Genomic DNA, 24,678 nt, shown 5'->3' with positions numbered 1-24,678 from the left:
GGGGGGCGGGGGCCCCGGGCCCCAGCCGCTCCGCAGCATGTGGGCTCTTCCCAGACTGGGGCACGAACCCGTGCCCCCCGCATTGGCAGGCGGACTCTCAACCACTGTGCCACCAGGGAAGCCCCGAGCACTTTCTTTTAATCTTTTCCAAATTTCAAAGCCATCTTCAGGTCAAAACATGACTAGCCACCATCCCTTTCCCTTTAACACATACAGAGCTTTGGGTACGCTATCTAGTCCACCAACTTCTTTCACTTATGTAAATACATTTATTCAGTCATGATTTCATACCTACTTGATTCTACCTCTAGGTGTGCAACTATGTCCTGGGTTTATTTTTTATCTCCCCAGAGAGCTCCCTAAAAATGGTAACTTTGTCCCATTATTCCTCCTTCTTCCCACAGCGTCTCCAGCAAGCTTTTGTGTGCAGCAAGGAGCTCAAAACTTAGTTTTAAAACTGTCCCTCCAAATGCCCGGAAACCAGGTTAGTGCCAGGTCCTCTACTGTGGAAATGGAAATATAGCTAGTTCTGGGATAAAGCAAAGCTTTCTAGATAGAAATTGGGCTCACAAAGAGTCAAGTAACCACAGTCCTATCCTTTCTGCACTGCCAGGTTATCCCCCAGGAAACAGAGGCCCAGGGCTTACAAAGATTTTCCTCTCCTAAGAATTTGAGTTGTATGGGGAAAATTTGCAACCTAAAATTCTCTAAAGAAGGTATCTACTCTTCTCTCTTATATGCAGCTCCTTCAGAGAGCAAAGTCCAAATTGGCTTTGTAGATCCACAGAAGTAGGTGATAGAAAGCAAGGCATTGGGGTTAAGGTACCTTCTCAGAACTAACCAGGCACCCTAGGCCAAGGCATTGGGGTCAGGCAGGCCACTGTGTCTCCTTCCAGAAAGCCAGAAAGGCACGATATTCCTACACACCAACACACACACACACACACACACACACACACACACACACACAATGTCCAAGTGTCCAGTGCCTTTTTGGGAAAACCTGATTTCAGATGCTTGCACCAAGATTGCTCTTCTGACCAAAAGTGCCCCAATCCTGCTTCTTCCTAAAGAACAGAATACAGTAATAAGAGCACATGGTGTGACTGCTATGTGCCAGGCAGTTTCATACCTTATTCCTCACGGCAACACATATTATCATCTTTGTTTTGCTTATGAAGAGACTAAGGCTCAGAGCCACTTTGACACCTGGGCTTCTGGGGCTATGGGAAGTTGGCTCCTTGGCTGGACATGGAGGACACAGTGGGTTAGAAATGAGGCATATGGCTCTCCCCTACCCTCAGCAAGCCTGATGCCACTGAGGTCTGTGTAATCTGAGACTCTTCCTTCCAAAAGGGACAGGAAGAGGAGGTGAGCAGCCCAGACGAGGCTGGGTAAAGGCTCAACAACCAGGGGCAAGAGAGAGGAAAAGGGGGAGGAGGGGAGCTACTCAGCTTGATAGAGAATTTCCCTCCAGGATTTTGAGGTAGTTGGGCTTCCCAGCTTCTTTCTAAAATGGGGTGGGCCTTAGTAGTGCTGGGAAGTCTCTCCCCTGTCTCTCTCAGGAGCCTCGAGAAAGGACAGAGAATCTCTCAGATCCTAACGGGATCCTCATCTTCCCAGACCCTAATGGGATCAGGCTTCCGATTCTCAGCCAGCTGTGGCTGAGCGTTTTGCGACTTCAGGAACAGCTGAGGGCACTGGCTGTGCTTCAGCTCTGTGGGCTTTAGGGTGTCACCCTCATTCCTAAGCCTCTTTGTCTGGGCTGGAAGCCTTTCCAATTAGCTGTGGTCACTGATAGGTCCCAAACACTATCTTCCAGTTGTTGGAAGTCCCCAATTCAGTGCCAAGATATGCACAGTACAGCCCAGTGTCAGTGGTTAGCAGAGAAGACCAAGAAGGTCCCTTGGAAAGCATTCAGGGATGGTTTCCTCCCTCCGGAAGTTCACGATTGCCAAGTGAGGTCGGGGGTGAGAAGAGCACTTCCAGACAGTGCCTGTGAGATGTAAAGTGGCACTTTTCTGGGAGGCATTTTGGCAATATGAATCCAGAACCTAGAAAACATCAGCTATTTTATTTCTAGGACTTTATCGTAAGTTAAAAGTCAGAGTCAGAATGGCATGGACATATATACACTACCAAACGTAAAATAGACAGCTAGTGGTAGCTAGTGGGAAGCAGCCGCATAGCACAGGGAGATGAGCTCGGTGCTTTGTGACCACCTAGACGGGTGGGATAGGGAGGGTGGGAGGGAAGGAGACGCAAGAGGGAAGAGATATGGGAACATACGTATATGTATAACTGATTCACTTTGTTATAAAGCAGAAACTAACACACCACTGTAAAGCAATTATACTCCAATAAAGATGTTAAAAAAAAAGAGTCAGACAAAGATGTTAATCACAGCACTATTTACAATAGCAAAAAAACTGCTAACAACTTAAAGGCTAACCATGGGAGTCTGGATAAACAATGTTATAGCCATACTCCAGAACATTATCATGTAGACATTAAAAAGGTCCTTATAGTTTTAGTTACATGAAATAATGTTAACTGAAAAAAGCAGGTTACAAAGCATTAACAATATATCCCACGTATATAAATGCTATAGCTATCCCTCTGAACGCATAGAAAGATAAGACTTGAAAGAAAAAACACAAAATATACATTTGAATAGAAAATTTATTATAAATATTTAAAAATTATTTATCTGAGGTGGGATTACGGGTGACTTATTTTCATTTTCCAAGCTCTTCACTTTTCTATCAGGAAAAAAAAGAAATCTTAAGGACAGTCGTCATATGCTGACAAATCGAGGATGGTCTTTCTCTTACCCTACACACTTCATGCTGAACAGACCTCACCTGGAACCCAGACACCTCTGCTTTTGTGCACTGTGCTATCCCCTCCCAATCATGACAGGGGGGATAGAAAATCACGTTGCTATCAGTGGAAAGTGGACAGAGCTCCATTTACTAGAGGAGAAAACACCCTTGTTGTCACACCAAGGCCTGAAAATAAAGTTTGGGATTTGTCCAACCTTCTTCACTTGATGACTGGCCAGAATAAATGCTCAGGGTGCTTGCATGTGAGGCCATAAAGTTCTAAATGATGCTTCCTTCCAGCTGGTGTGCTTTGGGGATAGCTGGGGCCTCCAGGATGGGGTAAGCATCAAAACCCATGACCACAGCTATTGGTATTACTTTCAAAAACACAGCACCCACCCTCATGCCCTAACTGATGAGGGATCTGTCCAGCAGCCTGGGTGTCATTATTCCTGGGCTCCAGGCCCCATAGGTGACTCACAGCCAGCCCCAGGCAGTGCCTCCTGGCCTCAGTTTCCCTGGCTTTCACTGTTGACACTCCCCACCATGTACAGTGTCAATAGGGATGAGGTGCTTTGAACTCCTTAGATGAGAATTGGGGGAAGGAGCACCCAGTTATCATCCCCTGTCCCACCAGGCGTGGGAGTGGGAGTCGGCTGCTTTCACACTGTTCCAGCCCGAGGGGCCTCCTCACAGCCCCTTACTCTTCTGCCTTCTGCTCTGGTGACCAAATGTGAGAATCAAAGCCGTCACCCCCATCTCAATGCTGCTTCAGAACAGTTTTCCTAAATTGAATTTTCCAACTGTCCGAACCATCAGTCATCTATCTTCCCCCTGATTTATGATTCAGTTAATACCCTACAGGTGTCTAAATTCTTTCTCCTGATTGATTGGTTACAAACCCTGTGGGAGGAGGGCCCTGACTTTTCCCCATTAAGTATTCAGCAAAGTGAGCTATGAGAGAGACAGGCTGACTGAAGTTCAAACTCCTCATCTTCCTGTTTCCTCACAGTAAGGTGGGGCTTAGTACTATTCCCCATCTTGTCTATATCCCTAGGAGCTGCTGTGAAAGCCACATGAGGACTGTGTGTGTGGAAGCTCTTTGTAAAATGCTAAGCCCTTCCCATGTATTAACAGTACTGAGTGTCTGCAAATAAGACTACTGGCACGACAGCCATCTGTCCCCTTCTGCCTCCAGGCTACAGCCGGAAAAAAAAAAAAAAAAAAAAAAATTAAAATAAAAAAAATAAGCCTGGGATGCTACCTACTGGTTGAAAATGTGAATTGCATCCAACCAGCTGCAAGAAGAGCAAAGGAAGCAAACACCAGTATTTCCAACTTCAAGCCATCTTGATTTTTCCCACAGCCCTCATGATATGATTATATGCTGATATTTTTCTTTAAGCAACTCATTTTGTATAAATAATTTCATTTTAAACTCAACTTTTAATCACTACTATAAATGGAAAACTAGTTAACACTTAACCTCAAAAAACAATAAAACCATGACATAAAGACAACGAAAATAAAACGTTACAAGATCTGCGAGGAAGTGTTGTCTGTGAGACCTCAAGTTTGAGGTTCACTGTTAAAATGGAAGATTAATCAAAGAGCATAACTGAGGACTGAGAGTCAACCCTCTAGTATGATCCCATGCTTTGGGGGAAACACTGCCCTGTAGTATGAAGAAATAGGACTCTTCTGAGGAAAGGGGACATTCCCATATTCCCAACTCACTCGGCCTGGATGATTGAAGAAAGTTTGGAAGCCACAAAAAGTAGAAGATAAACTCTTGTATTGTAGCACATTCCGTCCCAGCCCGAGTGGGACCAGTGCCGAATCCCTGGTGGCAGCACCCAGAGTTCACGAGGCTGTGACTGGTGCTCTGCTTGGCTACATTTGTGGCTTTTGGCCAGAAGTCCTCTGCAAGGCTGAGTATCCCCTCGCCAGTCTCCCAGCTCTGGCTGGGAGGGCTGCCCTTGGATCTGCAGGCCACTGAGCTGTCCGCTGCTCACTGGGAGGTGCCACTCTCCCCAGTGCTGGGTCGTGTGTCTTGTTCTCCAGAGCTCAGCTTGTTGCTATAGCTGCATGGCCTCCTGCTCCACTGACTGCTCTGAGGGCGCCAGGTACTTCTCCTGCAGGCCCAGGGTGCTGATGGAGGGCTCGTCAAGGCTGATAGCATAGGCAAGGATGGAGTACTGGTCTGGGTAGGATCTGACCTCTGTGATGTGTGCCCTCTAGCTGCGTCTGAAGGTTCCTCCCATCCCACTCCCTTCCTCATAATTAGAGCTTCAGGCAACAGGGAACAATTGGGTCTGAGAAGTCCCTCAAAATAACCAGACCCAAATGGTCCTCTATTCGCCTCTTGCCCACACTGTAGAGAAGCAGAGAACCAGAGAGCACTAACCCTCCAGCTCTGTGTTGTGGCATGTGCTCTGGAGCCAGGCCATGGGGTTAAACCCTGATTTTGCCACTTCCTTTTTCTCATCTGTAATACAGAGTTGTGAGGAACTCTGTCAAATGAGACAACGAATATAAAGCGCCAGCATGGCAACCAGCATACGGTAGGTGCTCAGCAAATGACTTCTCTGTTGACTTCTCTGCTTCAGCTAAAGGAGGGAACTCAAGGGAGCTCAAAGAAAACAACAACTTTCTGCTTGGGCTATAGGGTGCCTTCTAGCTCTCTCTGGAATAGCAGGAAAGTGGGGCAGGAAGGACATCAATCAGAGTCACACAGGAAAAGACCACAACACTACCCATGGAGCTGTGTGAGGCTGGCCGACCTGAGGCCTGGGTCTGGGGTCTGACTATGGCTAGGTTGGCCACCATGGCTCTTATACTAGAGGACTCCAGCGCCAGAACTTGAGATTCTACAACCAGGGAGACTGAGGTTCCAATACATCCCACGGCCCCCTCAAACACAGAACAGCTGCCAGTTCCCATCCCTGCCACCCACATGACAAACCTGCCCTCTCCTCTTCCTTTTCTTGCCTCAGTGACTACAACCACCCCCTACCACTGACTAAACCAGAGACCTGGGAGTCTAACTTCTGCTCCACCTCCTTCTATCCCATAACCACCTGGTCACCAGCTCTGGCTGTCTGTCTCCATCACATTTTTCCAGTCCACACCCTTTTTGCTATTGTTACTACTAATGTTGCATCCCATCTCACCTGGAGACTGTAAAGACTCTCCTGCTCCCAATCACATCCCTTAAATGCATTTTCCACACTTGGAGGTGCTTTTCAAGAATGTACATCTGATTGCGTCACGCTCTGCTCAACAAGAGTATGCTGGTTCCCACTGGCCACCCACGGCCAAAGTCCACACTCCTCCATCGCCTACCTCCCCTTCCCACTGCATCTCCCTTTCCCCTTCACACTCAAGACACCAGGCAAACCGAATCCCTTGCATCTCTCCTAAGTGACCAGTGCTTGCTCATATCTGGGCCTCTGTATTTGTTGCTCCTTCTGATCAACAGCCTCCCTTGTCCTCAGGTACAAACAACCCTGAAGCCTTCCAAGGGACCAGTTACCAGGGAGCCCACTGGTCAACATGAAATCAGTCATCTGCAAGGGCAGGCATGGCCATTCCTGAGCCCCTGGCCTCCCGCTCTTGGCTGTGGCGGAGGCTAGCGAGCAAGGATACGAGGAGAAGTGGAAGTCAGCTCCCACCGCAGCAGACATCACGGCCTCCAGGCTCCGCTGCTCCTGGACCCCAAAGCAGTAGCCATTGGCTTTATCCACAGCCTGCAGGACCCGCTGGATACTCTCCTTGTCCTGGGCAGGGAGGAGAGAAACAGCTCTGAGTGAAATAGAGGTATGTGGAATTGGGGTTGTACCAAACCGACTGCAGTCTCCAAACACCCACCTTGATCTTGCCTCATGAAGCCTCTGTCCATGCAGCTCCCTTGGCCTGGAGTACTTCTACATGTGCCCAGAGGCCCGGCTACACCTCATCTTTCCTGACTACCAACCCACCCAAATTAGAACAGATAAGCACCCGTATGCACACCCGCAGTCCCCTGGGTTTATCCCCACTGTAGCTATGATCCTTACCATCTTACTATTAGCAAGTTATTAACTCATCTGCCTCTCCTACTTGACTGTGCACCCCTTGAGGTCGGGAACTTGTTTGTCCAGGCATCCCCAGTGCCTGGCACAGAACCTATCTAACAGTAGGCACCCGATAAATATGCATGTAACTTATTTGTTCGTCCACATAAAAGTGGTAAGAATGGTCCCTACATCACATCATGGGAAAGAGAGATCAAAATAATGCATGTACAGTCCTCAGCACAATGCCTAGCACAGAAAGCCTTCAATAAGTGGTAATTGTATGATTAATATTATAGGTTTCACCTCCTCGTTTTAGAGGAGAAAAGTGTGGCATTAAACAGAGAAGAGACAAGTTCCCTTAAGTTCACCCCCAGCAGAAAGGAATCTAACACGCACCTTTGTCTCCCAGGTTACCTTTGTAGGGTGCAAGGTGAGAGGCACAAGGGTTGGGTACTACTTTGCAAAGTCAACAGGCAGTTGCCCATCTTGAAGGAGGCTGAAAGACTTGTCCCTGGCCTTGGTCAAGTCCCTTGCTAATGACTTTCTGAACTCATCCTTTTTCACACCGAGGAGGGAACATGTGTAGAGAGAACCCAGCAAAACAGAACAGGGGGGCTTCCCTGGTGGCACGGTGGTTAAGAATCTGCCTGCCAATGCAGGGAACGGGTTCAAAAAACTACAATGAGATATCATCTCACACCAGTCAGAATGGCCATCACCAAAAGATCTACAAACAGGGTTTCCCTGGTGGCACAGTGGTTAAGAATCTGCCTGCCAATGCAGGGAACACGGGTTCAATCCCTGGTCCGGGAAGATCCCACATGCCGCGGAGCAACTAAGTCCGTGCGCCACAACTACTGAGCCTGCGCTCTAGAGCCTGTGAGCCACAACCACTGAATCCCACACGCCTAGAGCTCGTGCTCCACAACGAAGAGTAGCCCCCGCTCGCTGCAACTAAAGAATGCCCATGCGCAGCAGCGAAGAGCCAACAGAGCCAAAAGTAGATAAATTAAAAAACAAAAAAACAGAACAGATAGGGCCAAAATTTGGTCTACCCTCTTTACTGGAATCCTGCCCACCACTGGTCTCGAAACCAAGGAGACTGAATGATTGTTGGATCCAGGACAAAGACCATTGTTTGAGGCCTCAAAGCCTCCTGGACACGTAGCCTGGTGTGCTCCCAGGCACTGCAGAGCCAATAGCCAAGGGACGAGGCCTCTTACTGCCCAGTACAGGCACACCTCGGAGATACTGTGGGTTCGGCTCCAGAGCACCAAGGTAAAGCACATTTCATGATAAAGTGAGTCACACGGATTTTTTGGTTTCCCAGTGCATATAAAAGTCATGCTTACACTATACTGTAGTCTATTAAGCATAGAGTCAATAGCATTATGCCCAAAAAAAACAATGTACATACCTTAATTTAAAAGTACTTTATTGATGGGACTTCCCTGGTGGTGCAGTGGTTAGGAATCCGCCTGCCAATGCAGGGGACATGAGTTCGAGCCCTGGTCCAGGAAGATCCCACATGCTGTGGAGCAACTAAGCCCGTGTGCCACAACTACTGAGCCTGCGCTCTAGAGCCCGCGAGCCACAACTACTGAGCTAGCGAGCCACAACTACTGAGCCGGGGCACCTAGAGCCCATGCTCCACAACAAGAGAAGCCACTGCAGTGAGAATCCCGCGCACCACAACAAAGAGTAGCTCCCGCTTGCCACAGCCAGAGAAAGCCTGCGCGCAAAAAAAAGGACTTTATTGCTAAAAAATGCTGACCATCATCTGAGCCTTCAGTGAGTCGTAATCTTTTTGCTGGTTGAGGGTCTTGCCTCCGTGGTGATAGCTGCTGACTGATCAGGGTGGTGTTGCTGTGGCAATTTCTTAAAATAAGACAACAATGAAGTTTGCTACATCAACTGACTCTTGCTTTCACGAACGATTTCTCTGTAACATGCAATGCTGTTTGATAGCATTTTACCCACAGTAGAACTTCTTTCAAAATTGGAGTCAATCCTCTCAAATCCTGCTGCTACTGTATCAACTAAGTTTACATAATATTCTAAATCCTTTGTTGCCATTTCAACATCCTTCACAGCATCTTCACCAGGAGTAGATTCCATCTCAAGAAACCACTTTCTTTGCTCATTCATAAGAAGCAACTCCTTATCCATAAAGTTGTATTATGAGACTGCAGCAATTCAGTGTCTTTAGGCTTCACTCCTAATTCTAGTTCTCTTGCTATTTCCACCACATCTGCAGTTACTTCCTCCACTGAAGTCCTGAAGTCCTCAAAGTCATCCACGAGGGTTGGACGCAACTTCTTCCAAACTCCTGTTAATACTGGTATTTTGACCCCTTCCCAAGAATCACGAATGTTCTTAATGGCATCTAGAATGGTGACTCCTTTCCAGAAGGTTTTCAATTTACTTCGCCCAGATCCATGAGAGGAATCACTATCTATGGCAGCTACAGCCTTAAGAAATGTATGCCTTAAATACTAAGACTTGAAAGTCAAAATGACTCCTTGATCCTTGGGCTGCAGAATGGGTGTTGTGTTAGCAGGCATGAAAACAACATCTCTATTACAGCTCTTAGATGACCAGGTGCACTGTCAATGAGCAGTAATATTTTGAAAATAATCTTCTTTTCTGAGCAGCAGGTCTCAATAGTGGGCTTAAAATATTTAGTAAACTACGTTGTAAACAGATGTACTGTCATCCAGGCTTTGTTGTTCCATTTACAGAGCACAGGCAGAGTAGATTTAACAGAATTCTTAAGGGCCCTAGGATTTTCGGAATCGTAAATGAGCACTGGCTTCAACTTAAAGTCACCAGATGCATTAGCCCCTAAAAAGAGAGTCAGCCTATCCTTTGAAGCCTTGAAGCCAGGCACTGACTTCTCTCTAGCTATGAAAGTCCTAGATGGCATCTTTTTCCAGTATAAGGCTGTTTTGTCTACATTGAGAATCTGTTGTTTAGTATAGCCACCTTTTTTTTTTGGCCACACCGGCCACTTGTGGGATCTTAGTTCCCCAACCAGGGATTGAACCCCAGGCCCTCAGCAGTAAGCGCAGAGTCCTAACCACTGGACCGCCAGGGAATTCCCAGTGTAGCCACCTTCATTAATGATCTTAGCTGGGTCTTCTGGATAATTTGCTGCAGCTTCTACACCAGCACTTGCTGCTTCACCTTGCACTTTTATGCTATAGGGATGGCTTCTTTTCTTAAACCTCATGAACCAACCTGTGCTAGCTTCAAACTTTTCTTCTGCAGCTTCCTCATGTCTTTCAGCCTTCATAGAACTGAAGAGAGTTACGGCCTTGCTCTGAATTAGGCTTTGGCTTAAGGAAATGCTGTGGCTGGTTTGATCTATCCAGACCATTAAAACTTTCTCCGTATCAGCAATAAGGCTGTTTTGCTTTCTTATCATTCCTGTGTTCACTGGAGTAGCACTTTTCAGTTCCTTCAAGAACTTTTTCCTTTGCATTCACACCTTGGCTAACTGTTTGGCACAAGAGGCCTAGCTTTTGGCCTATCTTGGCTTTTCAACATGCCTTCCTCACTAAGCTTAATCATTTCTAGCTTTTAAAGTGAGAGGCATGGGACTTCCCTGGAGGTCCAGTGGTTAAGACTCTGTGCTTCCACTGCACGGGGCATGGGTTCGACCCCCGGTTGGGGAACTAAAGTCCTGCATGCTGCAAGGCCCAAAAAAAAAAAAAAAAGTGAGAGATGTGAAGCTCTTCCTTTCACATGAACACTTAGAGGCCCTTGTAGGGTTATTAATTGGCCTAATTTCCACATTGTTGTGTTTTAGGGAGTTTTAGGGAATAAGGAGGCTGGTGGAGAGGGAGAGATGAGGAACAGCCAGTCAGTGGAGCAGTCAAAACACACACATTTGTGGATTAAGTTCGCCATCTTTTTTTTTTTTTTTTCGGCCACGCCATGTGGCTTGCGGGATCTTAGTTCCCTAACCAGGAGTCAAACCTGTGCCCTCAAAAAAAAACAAAAACCTGTGCCCTCAGCAGCGAAATCACAGACTCCTACCCACTGGACCGTCAGGGAATTCCCAAGTTCACCGTCTTATATGGGTGCAGTCGATGGTGCCCCAAACAATTATAATAGTAACATCAAAGATCACTGATCATAGATCATAACAAATATAGTAATAATGAAGAAGTTTGAAATATTGTGAGAATTATCAAAATGTAACATAGAGACATAAAGTGAGCAAATGCTGTTGGAACATGTACTTGGTTCAATGCAGGGTTGCCACAAGCCTATAACTGGTTAAAAAAAAAAAAAAAAAAAGCAGTATCTGTGAAGCACGATAAAGCAAGGTACAATAAAATGAGGTGTGTTTGTACCTGGATGTTGAGAGGGATGAAGGAGACCAGGCTGTAGTCTTCGATGAGCTGCACCAGTTTCTCATTGAGCTGACGGTAGTGGCGGAAGAAAGGATCAGAAGCCAGGTGGTCAAGCAGGTAGGAGAGGTCCAGGACCTCTGTGTAGTAGTCCAGGTTGAAGGCTAAGAAGAGAAACTGGTTAGCACAGGGAACGACAGTCAATATTCTATGATAAACCATAATAGAAAAGAATATAAAAAAAGAATGTATGTATATGTATTACTGAGTCACTTTGCTGTACAGCAGAACTTAATACAACATTGTATATCAACTATACTTTAATTAAAAAGAAAATAAAAAGAAGAGAAACTGGTGTTCAGGAGCGACTGGCATCAGGCTAAAGACTTGAGGACAGGGACCGTATTTTTTCCTTCTTCCTTTGCCTTCATTCACTCACTCACTCACTCATTCATTCATTCATTCATTCAACAAACATTTGCTGAGGCAGTGAAATGAACTTACTAAGAAGAAAATACTTGATTTCACTTGTTGGCTCTGCCATTTACTAGCTCTATGGGCAGTTACCCACCTCATGGGGCTACTGTGAGGATTAAGTGCTATAAACCCCAGTGTCTGGTCCAGAGAAGTGCTTGATCAGTGGTAGTAAGGTAGAACGTGTACCAGTAATAGTGCCTGGTCCCTGCCTCGAAAAGCTCACAGCCAGGCAGAGCTCCCAGGAGCTCGCACACTATCTAGCGCCTCTATCTAGCAGGATGGCCTCTTGGGAAAATCACTTTTCCTTTCCAGGTCAGTTCCTTCTTAATGTAAAATGAGAAGATTAGACTAGATGACTCAGAGGTCCCTGACTCAGTTCTATGAATACAAACTTTGCACTAAGAGAAGGAAAGTGGGCCTCTCTGCACTGTCCACTTCTGCCTGGAAGACTCAAGCAGCTGGGCTACTCAGCAGGTCTGTCGCAATGTGAGCCGAGGGAATCAGGCTATTGGGATCGACTGACTCACTCCCTGAGCTCTGCTTCCTGTGTTCTTATCAGCTCTAATTAGAAACTGACACCCCTGTGCCTGCAAGGAAGAAAGTGCTGGGCATTCCAACAAACTTCTTGGATTGCCTGACAGGTATGTTTCTCACTGAGAATGCAGAAACTGCAGCCAGGTACACATGGTTTAAATTTTATCTCAGTTAACAGGCTAGCTGAGTGACTGACCTTGGGCTATTCATGTAATGTCTCTGGGCCTCAATTGCCTGATCTGGTTTGTACCTCAGTCTCTTGTGAGGATGACTGGCAAGAGTCAGAGCTAGAAATGTAGAGGACCAGCATGTAGCCATCTGGGCTGCAGGCTGTGAAGGGGGAGACAGGCTTGGGAAGACACAAATCTGGACATAGATAAAATGGGGCTTTTTATCCCCATCCTTCCATGTCCCAACTGGCAGCCAGTCACCCTCCCTGGACAAGGCCCTGACAGTTCACTCTCCCTACAACCTCCCTTCCTGCTCACTGCTGGTCATTTCAGCTATTCTTCTCTAGGTTCCTTTGTGGCTGAAGATGCTATTTAGGGAACTAATGCCCCAGTCAGCAGGGCACTAATTTTCCAGGAAAAAAAATGTTGGCCATAGACCCCTAGGCAACGCCCCTGCCTCATGCCAGCCTACCTCTCTCTCAGACTTTCCCACCTTGACAAATGGCACCTTTATCTGTCCACTGGTTCAGTCAGAAACCTAAGAGTCATCCTTAATTCCTCTGTCTCCACATCCAATCCACCAGCAAATCCTATTTCTTGAGTAACTTTTTTTTTTTTTTTTTTTGCAGTACGCGGGCCTCTCACTGTTGTGGCCTCTCCCGTTGAGGAGCACAGGCTCCGGACGCGCAGGCCCAGCGGCCATGGCTCACGGGCCCAGCCGCCCCGCGGCATGTGGGATCTTCCCGGACCAGGGCACGAACCCGAGTCCCCTGCATCGGCAGGCGGACTCTCAACCACCGCGCCACCAGGGAAGCCCTTGAGTAACTTTTGAATCTATCTATTTCTCTCCATTCCCACTACCACTGCCTGGGCTGCTGCAAACACCTCCTACAGGATCTCTGTTTTCATTCTTGCCCCTTTCAATTCACAAAGTAGCCAGAAGGGCCTTTTTAGTTCATGGTGTTCCCTTGCTTCATATTCATCAATGGCTTTCCTCTGTGTTTCAACAGTACAGGTTCTAGCCCCTGCCTACCTCTCTGACCTCGTTTCCTACCACCCTTCCCCTGGGCACTATCGCAGCTACCCTGGGCTCCCTTCACTCCCCACCCCCTTTTCCTTGAACACAGAATGCTCTTTCCTGGGACTTCCCTGGTGGTGCAGTGGTTAAGAATCCGCCTGCCAATGCAGGGGGCATGGGTTTGATCCCTGGTCTGGGAAGATCCCACATGCCGCAGAGCAACTAAGCCCGTGTGCCACAACTACTGAGCCTGCATGCTGCAACTACTGAAACCCGCGTGCCTAGAGCTTGTGCTCTGCAACAACAGAAGCCACCGCAATGAGAAGCCCGCACACCGCAACAAAGAATAGCCTCTGCTCGCCGCAACTAGAGAAAGCCCATGCGCAGCCAAGAAGACCCAACGCAGCCAAAAAAATAAGTTAATTAAAAAAAAAATTGTGGTTCATGTGAAATGGCAAAAAAAACAACAACCCACCAACAAACAAAAAAACAAAACTCTTTCCTTAAGGATTAGGGAAATAGGGACCCCTATTGGTCCCTCTGCCTAGGAACAGTTCTGCCTTGGCTGGCTCCTTCTCACTATTCTGGTCTCAGCTCAGATGGTACTGTTCACTCCCCTCACTCCCAACCACTCACTATCCCATCACTTTCTTCTAATTCCTTCACAATACATATCACCATCTGTAGCTCTCTTGTCCCCAAAACCCAGAACAGTATCTGGCACAGAGTGGCACAAAATAAATGGGCAAGGGTCAGACCTGACTGTGGCTATTATCACCAGGCCATGCATGGTCCCTGGAAGCAGCTTCCTTCAGCTGAGACCTCTGCTTCACTCCAGCCCAGCCGCTGCCCTACTTTTTGCCTGTCAGAACAGGATCTCTTACCCAGCTTCCCATAGTGTTCAATGAGGTCCATCTTGGAGAGGAGGTTGACATGGGGCAGCTCCACATGCAGCATGGTGGCCAGGGAGGTACACAGTACTGAAATGAACTTGGCAGGGTCTGTGCAATAGTGAGAATCCACCAGGTGGACAGCAGTCAGCTGGGAGGGAAGGAAGAGACAGGGTGAGAGTGGCCTGGGGAGGCAGGGAACATTAGGGCCTATGCCTCCCCCATCAGACTGGGGACTTCTGAGGGCAAAGGGAAAGTCTTCCCATTAGTTTTATCCTGCTTCTGTTTCATTCTAATAGCCACAGTCATTTCCTTATTCCAGGAGATGTGAGGCATCTTTTCGTACAAGATGCCTTGCACTGAGCCTCCCAGTGGGCAACTGGTTCAATTCCCACTGCACCTGACTCTATTCTTTCACTTTCTTTTGCCCACAAGTCACAACAATTACCATGCCACTTTCCACATAACTCCTTCCATACTCCCAATAATCCCAAATTGGGTACTGACACATCCATTTTACAGATGAGAAAACTGAGGTTCAGAGAGATAAACTGACTTGCCCAGGACCACACAGCGAGTCAGTGGCAGTAGCAGAGCCAGGATTCGAACTCACATCTGTTTTACTCCAAAGCGTCTCGGCCCCTACCTCGCTGTGGGACACGGGGGCGTGGCATCTGTTCTGCTCCCTGTCTCAGTTCGTCCATCTGCAAAATGGGCCTGCCCATCCCCAGACGCACCCTGAGGTCCCACTGCGCCATCTGAGAGAAGATGCTGCGCAGGGCTCCGTGGTGCGTGCAGAGCTCCACTTGGCCAGGGCAGTCGAAGAGGAAGTAGTGGCCGCGGAGGGGGTCGAGCTTGGCACGCAACCAGTCCAGGTTGGCCTCCAGGTACTCCATGCAGTACAGCAGGCCGCCGTTGGGCCCCAGCTGCAGCGCGTCCATCACGTCGCCCAGCCCCACCAGCTCGCCCACGTCCACGGCGCACTCGTACGGCAGCCCCTCATTGGCCGGGTCCAGGTTCACCACCGCCACTCGCCGGCCCAGCGCGCGCAGGAACTCACTCATGCCCAGGCAGTACGTGGTCTTCCCCGAGCCCGGAGGGCCAATAACCGCCTGCCCAAAGGCCGTGGTCGGAGCGGCCCCCGCCATGGGCAGCCGGCACACGGCTCCGTGCGGAGCAGGTAAGCTCGGCAGGGAAGCAGGGCGGGAGCCAAGCCGAAGACGAGAGCCGAGGGCAACGGGATCCCTGACGTGCACTTCGTCGGGGGCCGGCGGTGATGCCCGGGGGTCGCCTAAGGAGGAAGAGCAAGGACCCACGCGATGTGAGGCGACCAAATGGCCAGGTACTGACGGGACCAGCACCCGACTTCCGGACGACGTCGGAAACAGCAGGGCCCGGAGGGGAAGTCCCGCCCATAAGGCGACGAAACAGCTTGGCGCCGAAGGGCGTGGTGACGTCGGTGCGTGGGGCGGACGTGGGGGGCCTGGGGGAGGGGGCGGTTACCTTTCTGGGGATTTCTCCACCTTCCTCCCGGCCGAATTAGAAGAGAAAGAGAAATTCGGTAGTAAACTTTTTTATTCTCTCGTCAGGTCGCAGACCCGGGACACCTGCAGCGGACTCTCCGCTGCCCGGTCCCAGCCAGTTAAGGGTAGAGGCGGTGGAGGGCCCGCCCCAAGACCGTCTCTTCCAACCACAAATCCTCTCCTCTTTCATGTCCCTTTTCCCCTCTTTCTGGGCTTCATGCTGAACCCACTCCCACCCTCCCCTTGCCCCCAGGAAGGTTGTGACGATAACCTCAGTCAATCCAGTTTTCAAGGTGCTGGGGGAGGCAACAGGAGCAAGCCTAAACAGGGACTAGGGTTAGGAGCCCACCGAGGACAAGTCATTAAGCCCTGTCATCAAAGGGGAGGATAGGGGGCTTTTTGTAAAAATGCCCCTGAGGTAGACAGGCAGAAGGCAAGTTCTGAACAAGCCGCGCAGACTGCTGCTCCCAGAGTTCTTTCTGCTTCCGTGGGAGATAAGGCCAGGCAGAGGGCTGCCACTGTGCAGTTATGAGTGATCCTCATTAAGGAAGCCCTTGAACCTGCCACTCACGCTCTGAGGGGCTGCCAGAGGCACAGCTGGAACCCCTCACAAAAGCCATATCTGTACGAAACTTCATGCTGGTGGGTGGCTGGCGGCGGAGCAGCGACTCCCCCTGGTCCTGGGGTAGGGGCTCATCGTAGATGGTGGAGATGAGCCCTAAGCCAGTTCCACGGGGCCTCTTGGGTTGCCCAAATGGCTGGAGCTTCTCTCCATGGTACCTGGATCAAAAAGAGCTCTCAGTGAGCGGGCTGCTATCTCACCGCAGTAAAGGGGTTGAGAAAGGACAGGGTAAAAGCTGATTCATATCTGGTTTGTCCCAAAGACTGAGCATTTAAATCTGGATCTTTGCTCTCCAGCCCCCTTATCCATCCATTGATAGTGCCAGCAACCAGAGGCCTCACATACTGCTTTCATTTTAAATGGTACACGAAATTTAGAACAACTGTCACCACTCTGTGACTTACAGTCACTTTCTAATAGCAATCATCAAATCCAAACTCCTCAGACTTGGGGGAATGACTCCCCCAGGAGATTAATGATCGTGTCAAGCCTGAGGACTCGGTCTTGAAAACGTTAGCGCCAGACATACTTTTTCCTTCGAATTCTGTTTTGAAGTTCATTCCCTAGGCGTCTCTAGCACCCAATCCAAAACCAGAGGGAAGAGGGTACAGCTGAAAGGCTCACTTGGGCTCCCAGGGAAGTCCCTCACCCATACTCACCCCAATCCACGCTTGCATCTGGGGTGCTGGCCGTCACTATCCAGGGCCTCGGGCACCCCTGAGCACCCGCTGCCCAGGCCCTGGCCCTCGGCCCAGCCCTGCCGCTCCATCACCTTCCGCCCAATGCCCTGCAGAGGGAAGGGAGAAGACTCAAGATGGGGCTCCTGTGGGGGCGGGGAAAGGAATGAGGGTAAAGAAGGAAAAGAGAGGGGTCAGCAGGCTGGCACAGTGCTCACCTTGGTGTGGCGCTCAAAGGTGCCCACCTGGTGTCCGATCACAGAGCCGGCCTCCTGGCCATCACGGAGTCTCCGTTCCAGACGAATTTGGACAGAGTCTCGGGCATCCTTGTCTCCACCATCTGAGGAAGTACAGCCCAATTTGTGGAAGGGTCTCTCTCAGCAGAAGCGGGGAAAATCAGGTTTCTAGGCCCTCCTCACAAGATTTAAATATTCATTTTTTTTTTTTTTTTTTTTTTTGCGATATGTGGGCCTCTCACTGTCGTGGCCTTTCCCGTTGCCGGATGCGCAAGCTCAGCGCCCATGGCTCACGGGCCCAGCCGCTCCGCGGCATGTGGGATCCTCCCGGACCGGGGCACGAACCCCTATCCCCTGCATCGGCAGGCGGACTCTCAACCACTGCGCCACCAGGGAGGCCCAATATTCATTTTTATGGTGTGTTATTACTGTATTATTATTTCTCCCATTAGACTGGGAGCTCACCAAGAATAAGAACCACAGCTGTCTCATCTTACAGATGAGGAAACTGAAGTACAGAAAAATCATAAAGCCAAAAAATGAGAGAGAGAATTAGGACCCAGGTCTTCCCTTCCCACCCCCACAGCCACCCTAGGTCATTTCTGACTCCAGAATCTAAATTCTTAACCAGAGCCCGAACTCCTGACCCTCCCACTCTACTAGGGTCTGCCCGTCAGAACCAGAGCTCCCTGAGGGCTGTCACCACATGTCCTTCCTGCACAAAGAAAGGAAAAAGGCTCTGCCTACAACCAGCACTTAATGCACTCAACTAGCGATATTTTAAGAGAGGAACCCTCTCAGCGGGCTACCCCAAGGGAACTGGTGCCCTGTCTCAGCCTCTGCTAAGCAGGTCTCTGGTAAAGTGTCACTGCAAGGCCAGGGCACCATTCCACCTCCCAGTACTGCAACCTCTGGCCCAGTACCTGCATCGTAGTACACACTCATATCCACATCCCAGTCATCGGCTGTCTGTTCATCAAAGTCTGCAGATAGAAAAGCATCAAGCAGAGTGAGCCAAGGACTCTCAGTTCTGTCAAGAGTTAAATTAGACTTTCTGGAACTTGGGGCTTTTGATTTTATCTTCAAGTCTCTCCTCTGAAGGGGGTCATTCAGAATTTGTAGGAGGGCATTTTCTCTCTACTCCACTGATCCCTCACCCCTAGAAAGGATGGCTGGTCTCTCATATATAACCAACGTAAGCCTCTTCCCTAGCCCTTTAGTTGGGCTCACTGCCAGGGAACCCACCGTGTGGAGCAGAGCGCCCTGAGCGAACGCAGCAGGGATCACCCCTGCCCTTGCCCTGGTGCCAGTGTTACCTCCTTCCTCTTCCTGCCAGAATTGGGCGTCAGTGTAGAACACCAGGCCTGAGCCGCCCTTCTCCCACTTGAGCTCGATCTCCTCCTCAAAGAGCTGCTCAGTGGTCCGCTCCTGCCCGGTCACGTCCTCATGCAGCGCTTCGTGCCGCTCCCACTCCTCACCCCGCTCATCGTCCTGGGAGAAGGTGGGGAGAGGTGACCTGCCTGTCCAGCTTCCTGACCTCAGGCCCATGAGGAGGGCAGCTCTGCACAGGAGGTCCCATGGATGGGACCTCGGCTCCTTTCCTCCAAATTTCTCTGAGAAGCAGCACTTTCTGGCCCCTAAGCCGTGACCAAAAAGTCTCTCCATGCCCTGTTTCTCAACATACTTGGCCCCTTCCGCCACAAGCCTGACTCACTCTTATCCCTGTGCTTTTGGCCATGTTGTTCTCCCTGCCTGAACATCTGCCCTCCTCTCCCACCACCACCTCCTCTTTACTTGGTTAAATCCTCCTCATTCCTCAAGTTCTGTAGCTCACATGAGGTCCCCCACACTGAGGCCCACAGCACTCTCACTGGTCTCTGAATTTCTCACTGCTAATCAATACACCCTGTTTATGCCTTTCTACATTATGTCACAAAGAAAGAAGGGACAGGAACTAAACCTATCGTCTACTGTGTCAGGCCCTTCACATACCTTAGCTCCTTTAATCACCCCAACAACCCTGTGAGGTTAGTACCATTATTCCCATTCTGCAGGTTAGGAAAACTCGAGAGGAGTAAAGTGATTTGCCTAAGAGAGGGCCAGAGCCAGCATTCAAACCCATGCCATACCACATCCCCTTTCCAGATGCTGGTTCTCTCTCTTCAGGGAGCTTGAAGGCTCTTTGAGGGAAGGAAATGAGTCTTAGAATGTCTTTGGAATCCTGTGCTAGCCCCTGTGTTTACAACTGCTTGACTGGACTTGTGGAATGACAGAATGACTCCTGGCTTGAAATCTTGGGGACTCCTGCCCCAGTTAAACTCCAGGAGGTCTCAGGAATCACTGCTACAGAGCAGAGGCTGGAGAAAAGGCAGGACAGTACCACACACTAAGGATGTGGTCCAGATGTGTTAGCAACTCTGAGCTGGGAACTTTGAAGACACAGGTCAATTACTTCTTACCCAGAGTATGCATTTAAAAAAAAAAAAAAAGTTTCCCAACAAATCACACCTCTCCCGATTGTATGGATGAACAACCAAGTTTGGAGAAAGAGGTAGAATAAATGTCTATTTCATTGATAAAGTTAGAGTGGAGGCTAGTGTTCAATCCACAGACTCAAGGTCAGAAAATAGAGGCGACTTCTCAACCACATAATGAAAGCACACAGAAGTTAGACAAGCAGCGAAGGGGACTGGGTTCACATCCCAGCTGTGCCTCTGCTTCCTTAGGTGATCTTATCTCTTGGTCAGTAGGTTTCATCAATGAAAGGGTCCCTCCTTACATTTCTTCTGAAGAAATGAAAAGAAGACCCCTTTGAGAATCTTTTGATAAAATCTCTAGCCCCTCTCCCAAAGAAACATATACCTGCACGTGCAAATGCAGTTTTACGTTCAATGTCAGGGAGTTCAAAGTCTTTGGAAGCCTCCTGAGGACCCCAGGTTTAGAACACTGGTAATACACAACCTTAGAGTGGTACTGTCAATGCCTTGGTCTCTCTAAGCTGCCAGCAAGGACAAGGCGGCTCTCTGTACTCACGTCATCTGAGTGTGACTCTTTTTCCTCTTCCTTTTCTTCCTCTGGCTCTTCACAGGGGTTGGCTGGTACATCTGCCAAGCAGGTTCCCTGGGGTATCTCCTCACCCTCGGCTGTGTACACAAGTTCTGCCTGCTCCACAGTCTCTGAGTCCTCATACTTGAAGGGCACATTGCCGTAGCGCCGGGAGGAACCTGTCTTGGGGAACTGGAGATGCAGCTGGGTGATGATCCGAGGGGGTAGACGACAGGCCCGGATCAACTCCAAAAAGACCCGCAGGGGAGTCCCCACATTCCCACTGGGCATCAGCACCGGTGGGTTCAGCTCTGGCAGTTGCCTCAGGTCGGCCAGCGTGAAGGCTTCACTCTCAGCCTTGCGACTGTGCAGTTCCTTCCGGGTCTTGAAGGGAAAGGAGTCCAAACCTTGGGAAGAAGGAAGAAGACTAGCTCTTGAAACCTAGAAGTCTCCAGCAACACTTGAGTCAGAAACTGTTCAAGGTTTAAGTCCTCTAGCCTAATGCTGTTTCTCCCTTTCAAACTTTTCCAGAGTCCCTTCCTCTGTTCCCTGACCAGAACCACCTAGTAATCTCATGCCATTTCTCATCACCTAGGCTAAGCTCACAAGTTTCTTCCAGATCTGGTTCCTGATGACCTTTTGATTTTCAACTGCCACCAACCCTCACCCCCTGCACACCGTCATACCAATCACATTAAACAATTTAACATGCCCTGAGAGTTTCATGGGCTTTCACATCTCTGTGTCTTTGCAAATGCCATTTACTTTGAACACCATTCTTTCCCACCAGCTCCTGTTTATCTTTCAAGATCTAGATGCAAAGCCACATTTCCTAATCCTTCTAGGAAATGGGTTTCTCCCTCCTCTGTCATCTCACAGCAGTTGGTGTTAAAGAGCACAGGCTCTGGAGCAAAATGCCCAGTTAGTATTGTGGCTCTGTCACCTTGTAATATAACATAACTTCTGTATTCTTCAGTTTCCTCACTTATAAAATGGGTAACAATAGCTCCTACCTTATAGGATTGTTGTGAGGAGTCAATAAGAAAACGAAAAGACTTCAAACGGTGCCCAGGAAGTGCACAGGAAGTGCTCAGTAAACATTAACAATTAGAATGGCATCTCTGTGATACTTACCTTTTTACAAATCTGTCTTCCTCTCTGGATTCTAAGCACAGACTGTGTCCAACTGTTCTCTGCATACCAGCTAGAGTCACACTACGTCTAGCAATACAGGCTAGATTTGCTGAATGAATAAATTAGAGGGCCCTGCACTGTGCTTCCTGTTTCCCTATCAAAGTGATTTCCCATGAAAATGGGAGCTGTCCAGAGAAAAGAGTTTGTCTCTTCATTTGCATCTTGCCAACAGAGGACTGGGTGGGTAGCAACAAAGACAATATCTGATTTCCTTTTTCCCCTTCTATGTCAGTGCAAAATCAAAAGGGTCTCGGAATAGACTTAATAAATTGGAAAGATCATCTGAATAGGCCTCTTTTTTTTTTTCCCCCGAGTTTTTCTAACGTGCGATTTGAGCCTGAAACTTTGTCCAGAAATGATTAAAAACTCCTAAAGATCCCTAACGAGAGACCTGACTTATCCTCAACAATCCTCAGGGACGGGGCCTCTGTTCCAGTGCCTCTGGTGGTCCCAGTCTATTATCTCTCCAACTCGTACCTGATGCCTCAGTAGGTAGCCGAAGTCTGCGGATGCAACAACGACCAGGTAACCAAGTCCCCTGAGAATCCAGCCACCGGCGGCCCGAGTACATACGGAGAAACCTCTGGGCTTGAGTTGGCCCCCGTACCGAGATGACGCAGCAGCAGGTGCGGGTCTGGGCGGGAGCAGAGTCCTGAGTGGAGAGAGTGCGGGCATCGTTGAGTGAAGTCTGGGCGAGACTCTGGCGGATAGGAGTTAGGGTAGAGTCGGGAGCAGCCTGGGGAGGGGCCCGCTCAGGCCGATGCCGGTAGTGGAAACAGAGGAAGCCACAGCCGCACTGTTCCCGGAACTGGCTAAAGTAGCTCCGTAGCTGGGCTGAGCGCAACTCCGACGGGATACCGCTCACTATTAAGTAAACTGCCGCCTCCTCCGCCGAGCTGGACGCCGCCATCTTGGGTGTCACATGATCGGCTGGAACCAACACTTGCGAGAATATTGCGAGGGGCGCTGAGGTGCTGCAATAAATACTGCGTAACCGGTGATTCGTTCGCCGGGGTTGAGGACGTGGAACCAAGAGCTGGGAAAGCACGGAAGGAAGTCGCTAGGTCCCTTTCCCACAGACAGAAGCCGGTGGTGATGGGTAAAACTGACCTGAGAAGTGGGGTTACGGCTCTCTTTCATAAGACGCTAGTGAGGATCAAATCAGAAGCCTGAGGGAGAGGCAGTGTTTAAGATTTTTAGCTGTTGGATAGCTCCCAAACCTAATCGCAATTCTTTATCAGTTTAGAGCCTTTTCAGTCGTAAATCCATTTATGCTACCAAAACATATTGGTGAACTCTCACAAATCAGTAAGAAAAAGGTAATCCAATTGAAAAGTGGGCCGAAGACCCTTCACAGAAGAGAAACACATGCAATTAACAATGAAAGATGCTCAGTCTCAATCATCAAGGAAATGTAATGAGACCCGCTTCATAGCCACCAGGTTGGCAAAAAATTTTAAATCCTCAAATCCTCTTTTAAACCCTGACGGTGTAGAGCAACTGGAGCTCCCATACGCTGTTGGAAGTGTAAACTGGTACCACCACTTTGGAAAACAATTTGGCATTACCCTGTAAAAGTGAAACTACACATACCTTTTGACCCAGCCATTCCACTTATGGTTATATATTTTAAAGAAATTCTTGCGTATGTTTATCAGGAGATGTACCGACAATGTTGAACCTCGCTCAAGCCCTGTGATCCTGGAAAAGTTAAGAAACCCCTCCCACCCTTTTGTGTTCTGGAACACAACTTACTGCAAAGAGACACCCTTCCTTATATTACTTAGATAAAACTCATGGGTGCCCCCTTATTCACCTATGGCAAAACTAGACACAGACTCCAAATTTCAATTCTTTGCCTCATAAACGCTTAGATGAACTGCTTTTCCCCACAGAAAAACGAAAACAAAATGCTTGTTAACTAAACTTTGGTTAAGCTTCTCTCCTTCCTCCAGGTCCATGAACTTTGCGCTGTGTCCCCCTCCCCCAGCTTGAGCTGTACACAACCTCTCCTTAACAGCCCCTCCTGAGAATAGGCTGGGTTCAGGGTAAAATATTCTCTGATCTATTGTGCCATAAACCATTCCTGGTCATCCCACTTCCTCACACCCAGTTTTTTCTAGCCTTATTTACTCCTCCCTATGAAAGAAAACCTCTTTGCCTAACCCTTGAGACACGTGTAGGTCTTATGGTTAGAGCTCCTCTCTTTGCAATAGCTTCCTTCTCCCTATTTCAGTAGTTCCTTTCCTTCCTTGCAATAATCACTTCAAATAAAGTCCTTCCTTCCTAAGTCCAGATTTGTTTGTTATTTGACAGTATGTATGAATATTCATAGCTGCAGTGTTTGTAAGAGCAAAAACTGGCATTTAGTACCAATAATTTCAGGTATATGATATTGAGTGAAAATAAGTCAGAAAACAGAATATTCCACTTGTATAAAGTTCAAAAAATACAAATCAACATCTTTTAAGGATACACATATAATTATGCTTTAAGATCATAAAAGGAGTTCCCTGGTGGCCTAGTGGTTAGGATTCCGGGCTTTCACTGCCAGGCCGGTTCAATCTGAGATCCCGCAAGCCACGTGGCGCTGCCAAAAAAAAAAAAAAAAAAAAAAAAAAAAGTCAAGGCTTAGAAATTTGATCCTTAGCTAGCAGTGTGACTTGGGGCAAGTTACTTAACTTCTCTGAACCTAAATTTCCTCATCTGTTGGATAGGAATAATAGTCCATACCCTTAGAGGACTGTGGTGAGAATTTAATGTCATCAAGCATATAAAAGTCCTCAGTAGGGCTTCCCTGGTGGCGCAGTGGTTGAGAGTCCACCTGCTGATGCAGGGGACACGGGTTCGTGCCCCGGTCCGGGAAGATCCCACATGCCGCTGAGCGGCTGCGCCCGTGAGCCATGGCTGCTGAGCCTGCGCGTCCGGAGCCTGTGCTCCGCAACGGGAGAGGCCACAGCAGTGAGAGGCCCGCATACCGCAAAAAAAGAAAGTCCTCAGTAAATGCCTAGCATACAGTAAGCCCTCCTTAGATGTTACCTGTTATTTTCA

At 48.7% G+C, this 24,678-nt stretch overlaps 2 protein-coding genes across 2 annotated transcripts; both read right to left on the bottom strand.

Moving 5' to 3' along the window:
• Positions 1 to 4,251: 4,251 nt before the first annotated feature.
• On the bottom strand, positions 4,252 to 15,688 carry GPN2 (GPN-loop GTPase 2). Its single transcript, XM_007459104.1, has 5 exons — positions 15,068 to 15,688; positions 14,325 to 14,481; positions 11,245 to 11,405; positions 6,474 to 6,604; positions 4,252 to 4,976 (listed from the first exon to the last, which is right to left on the bottom strand). The coding sequence occupies exons 1-5, from the start codon at positions 15,476 to 15,478 to the stop codon at positions 4,904 to 4,906; spliced, it is 933 nt and encodes a 310-aa protein (XP_007459166.1). The 5' UTR covers positions 15,479 to 15,688; the 3' UTR covers positions 4,252 to 4,903.
• A 202-nt stretch (positions 15,689 to 15,890) lies between these two features.
• Positions 15,891 to 22,553, bottom strand: GPATCH3 (G-patch domain containing 3). The gene is made up of 7 exons (XM_007459103.1): positions 22,105 to 22,553; positions 20,422 to 20,840; positions 18,705 to 18,879; positions 18,312 to 18,371; positions 17,371 to 17,492; positions 17,135 to 17,262; positions 15,891 to 16,633 (listed from the first exon to the last, which is right to left on the bottom strand). Exons 1-7 carry the CDS (start codon positions 22,535 to 22,537, stop codon positions 16,396 to 16,398), a joined length of 1,575 nt encoding a protein of 524 aa, XP_007459165.1. The 5' UTR covers positions 22,538 to 22,553; the 3' UTR covers positions 15,891 to 16,395.
• Between the last annotated feature and the right edge of the window lie 2,125 nt (positions 22,554 to 24,678).

This window comes from Lipotes vexillifer, unplaced genomic scaffold (assembly GCF_000442215.2).
Source record: "Lipotes vexillifer unplaced genomic scaffold, Lipotes_vexillifer_v1.1 scaffold496, whole genome shotgun sequence".
NCBI lineage: Eukaryota > Metazoa > Chordata > Mammalia > Artiodactyla > Lipotidae > Lipotes > Lipotes vexillifer.
This window is presented reverse-complemented; position numbering and strand designations above follow the sequence as displayed.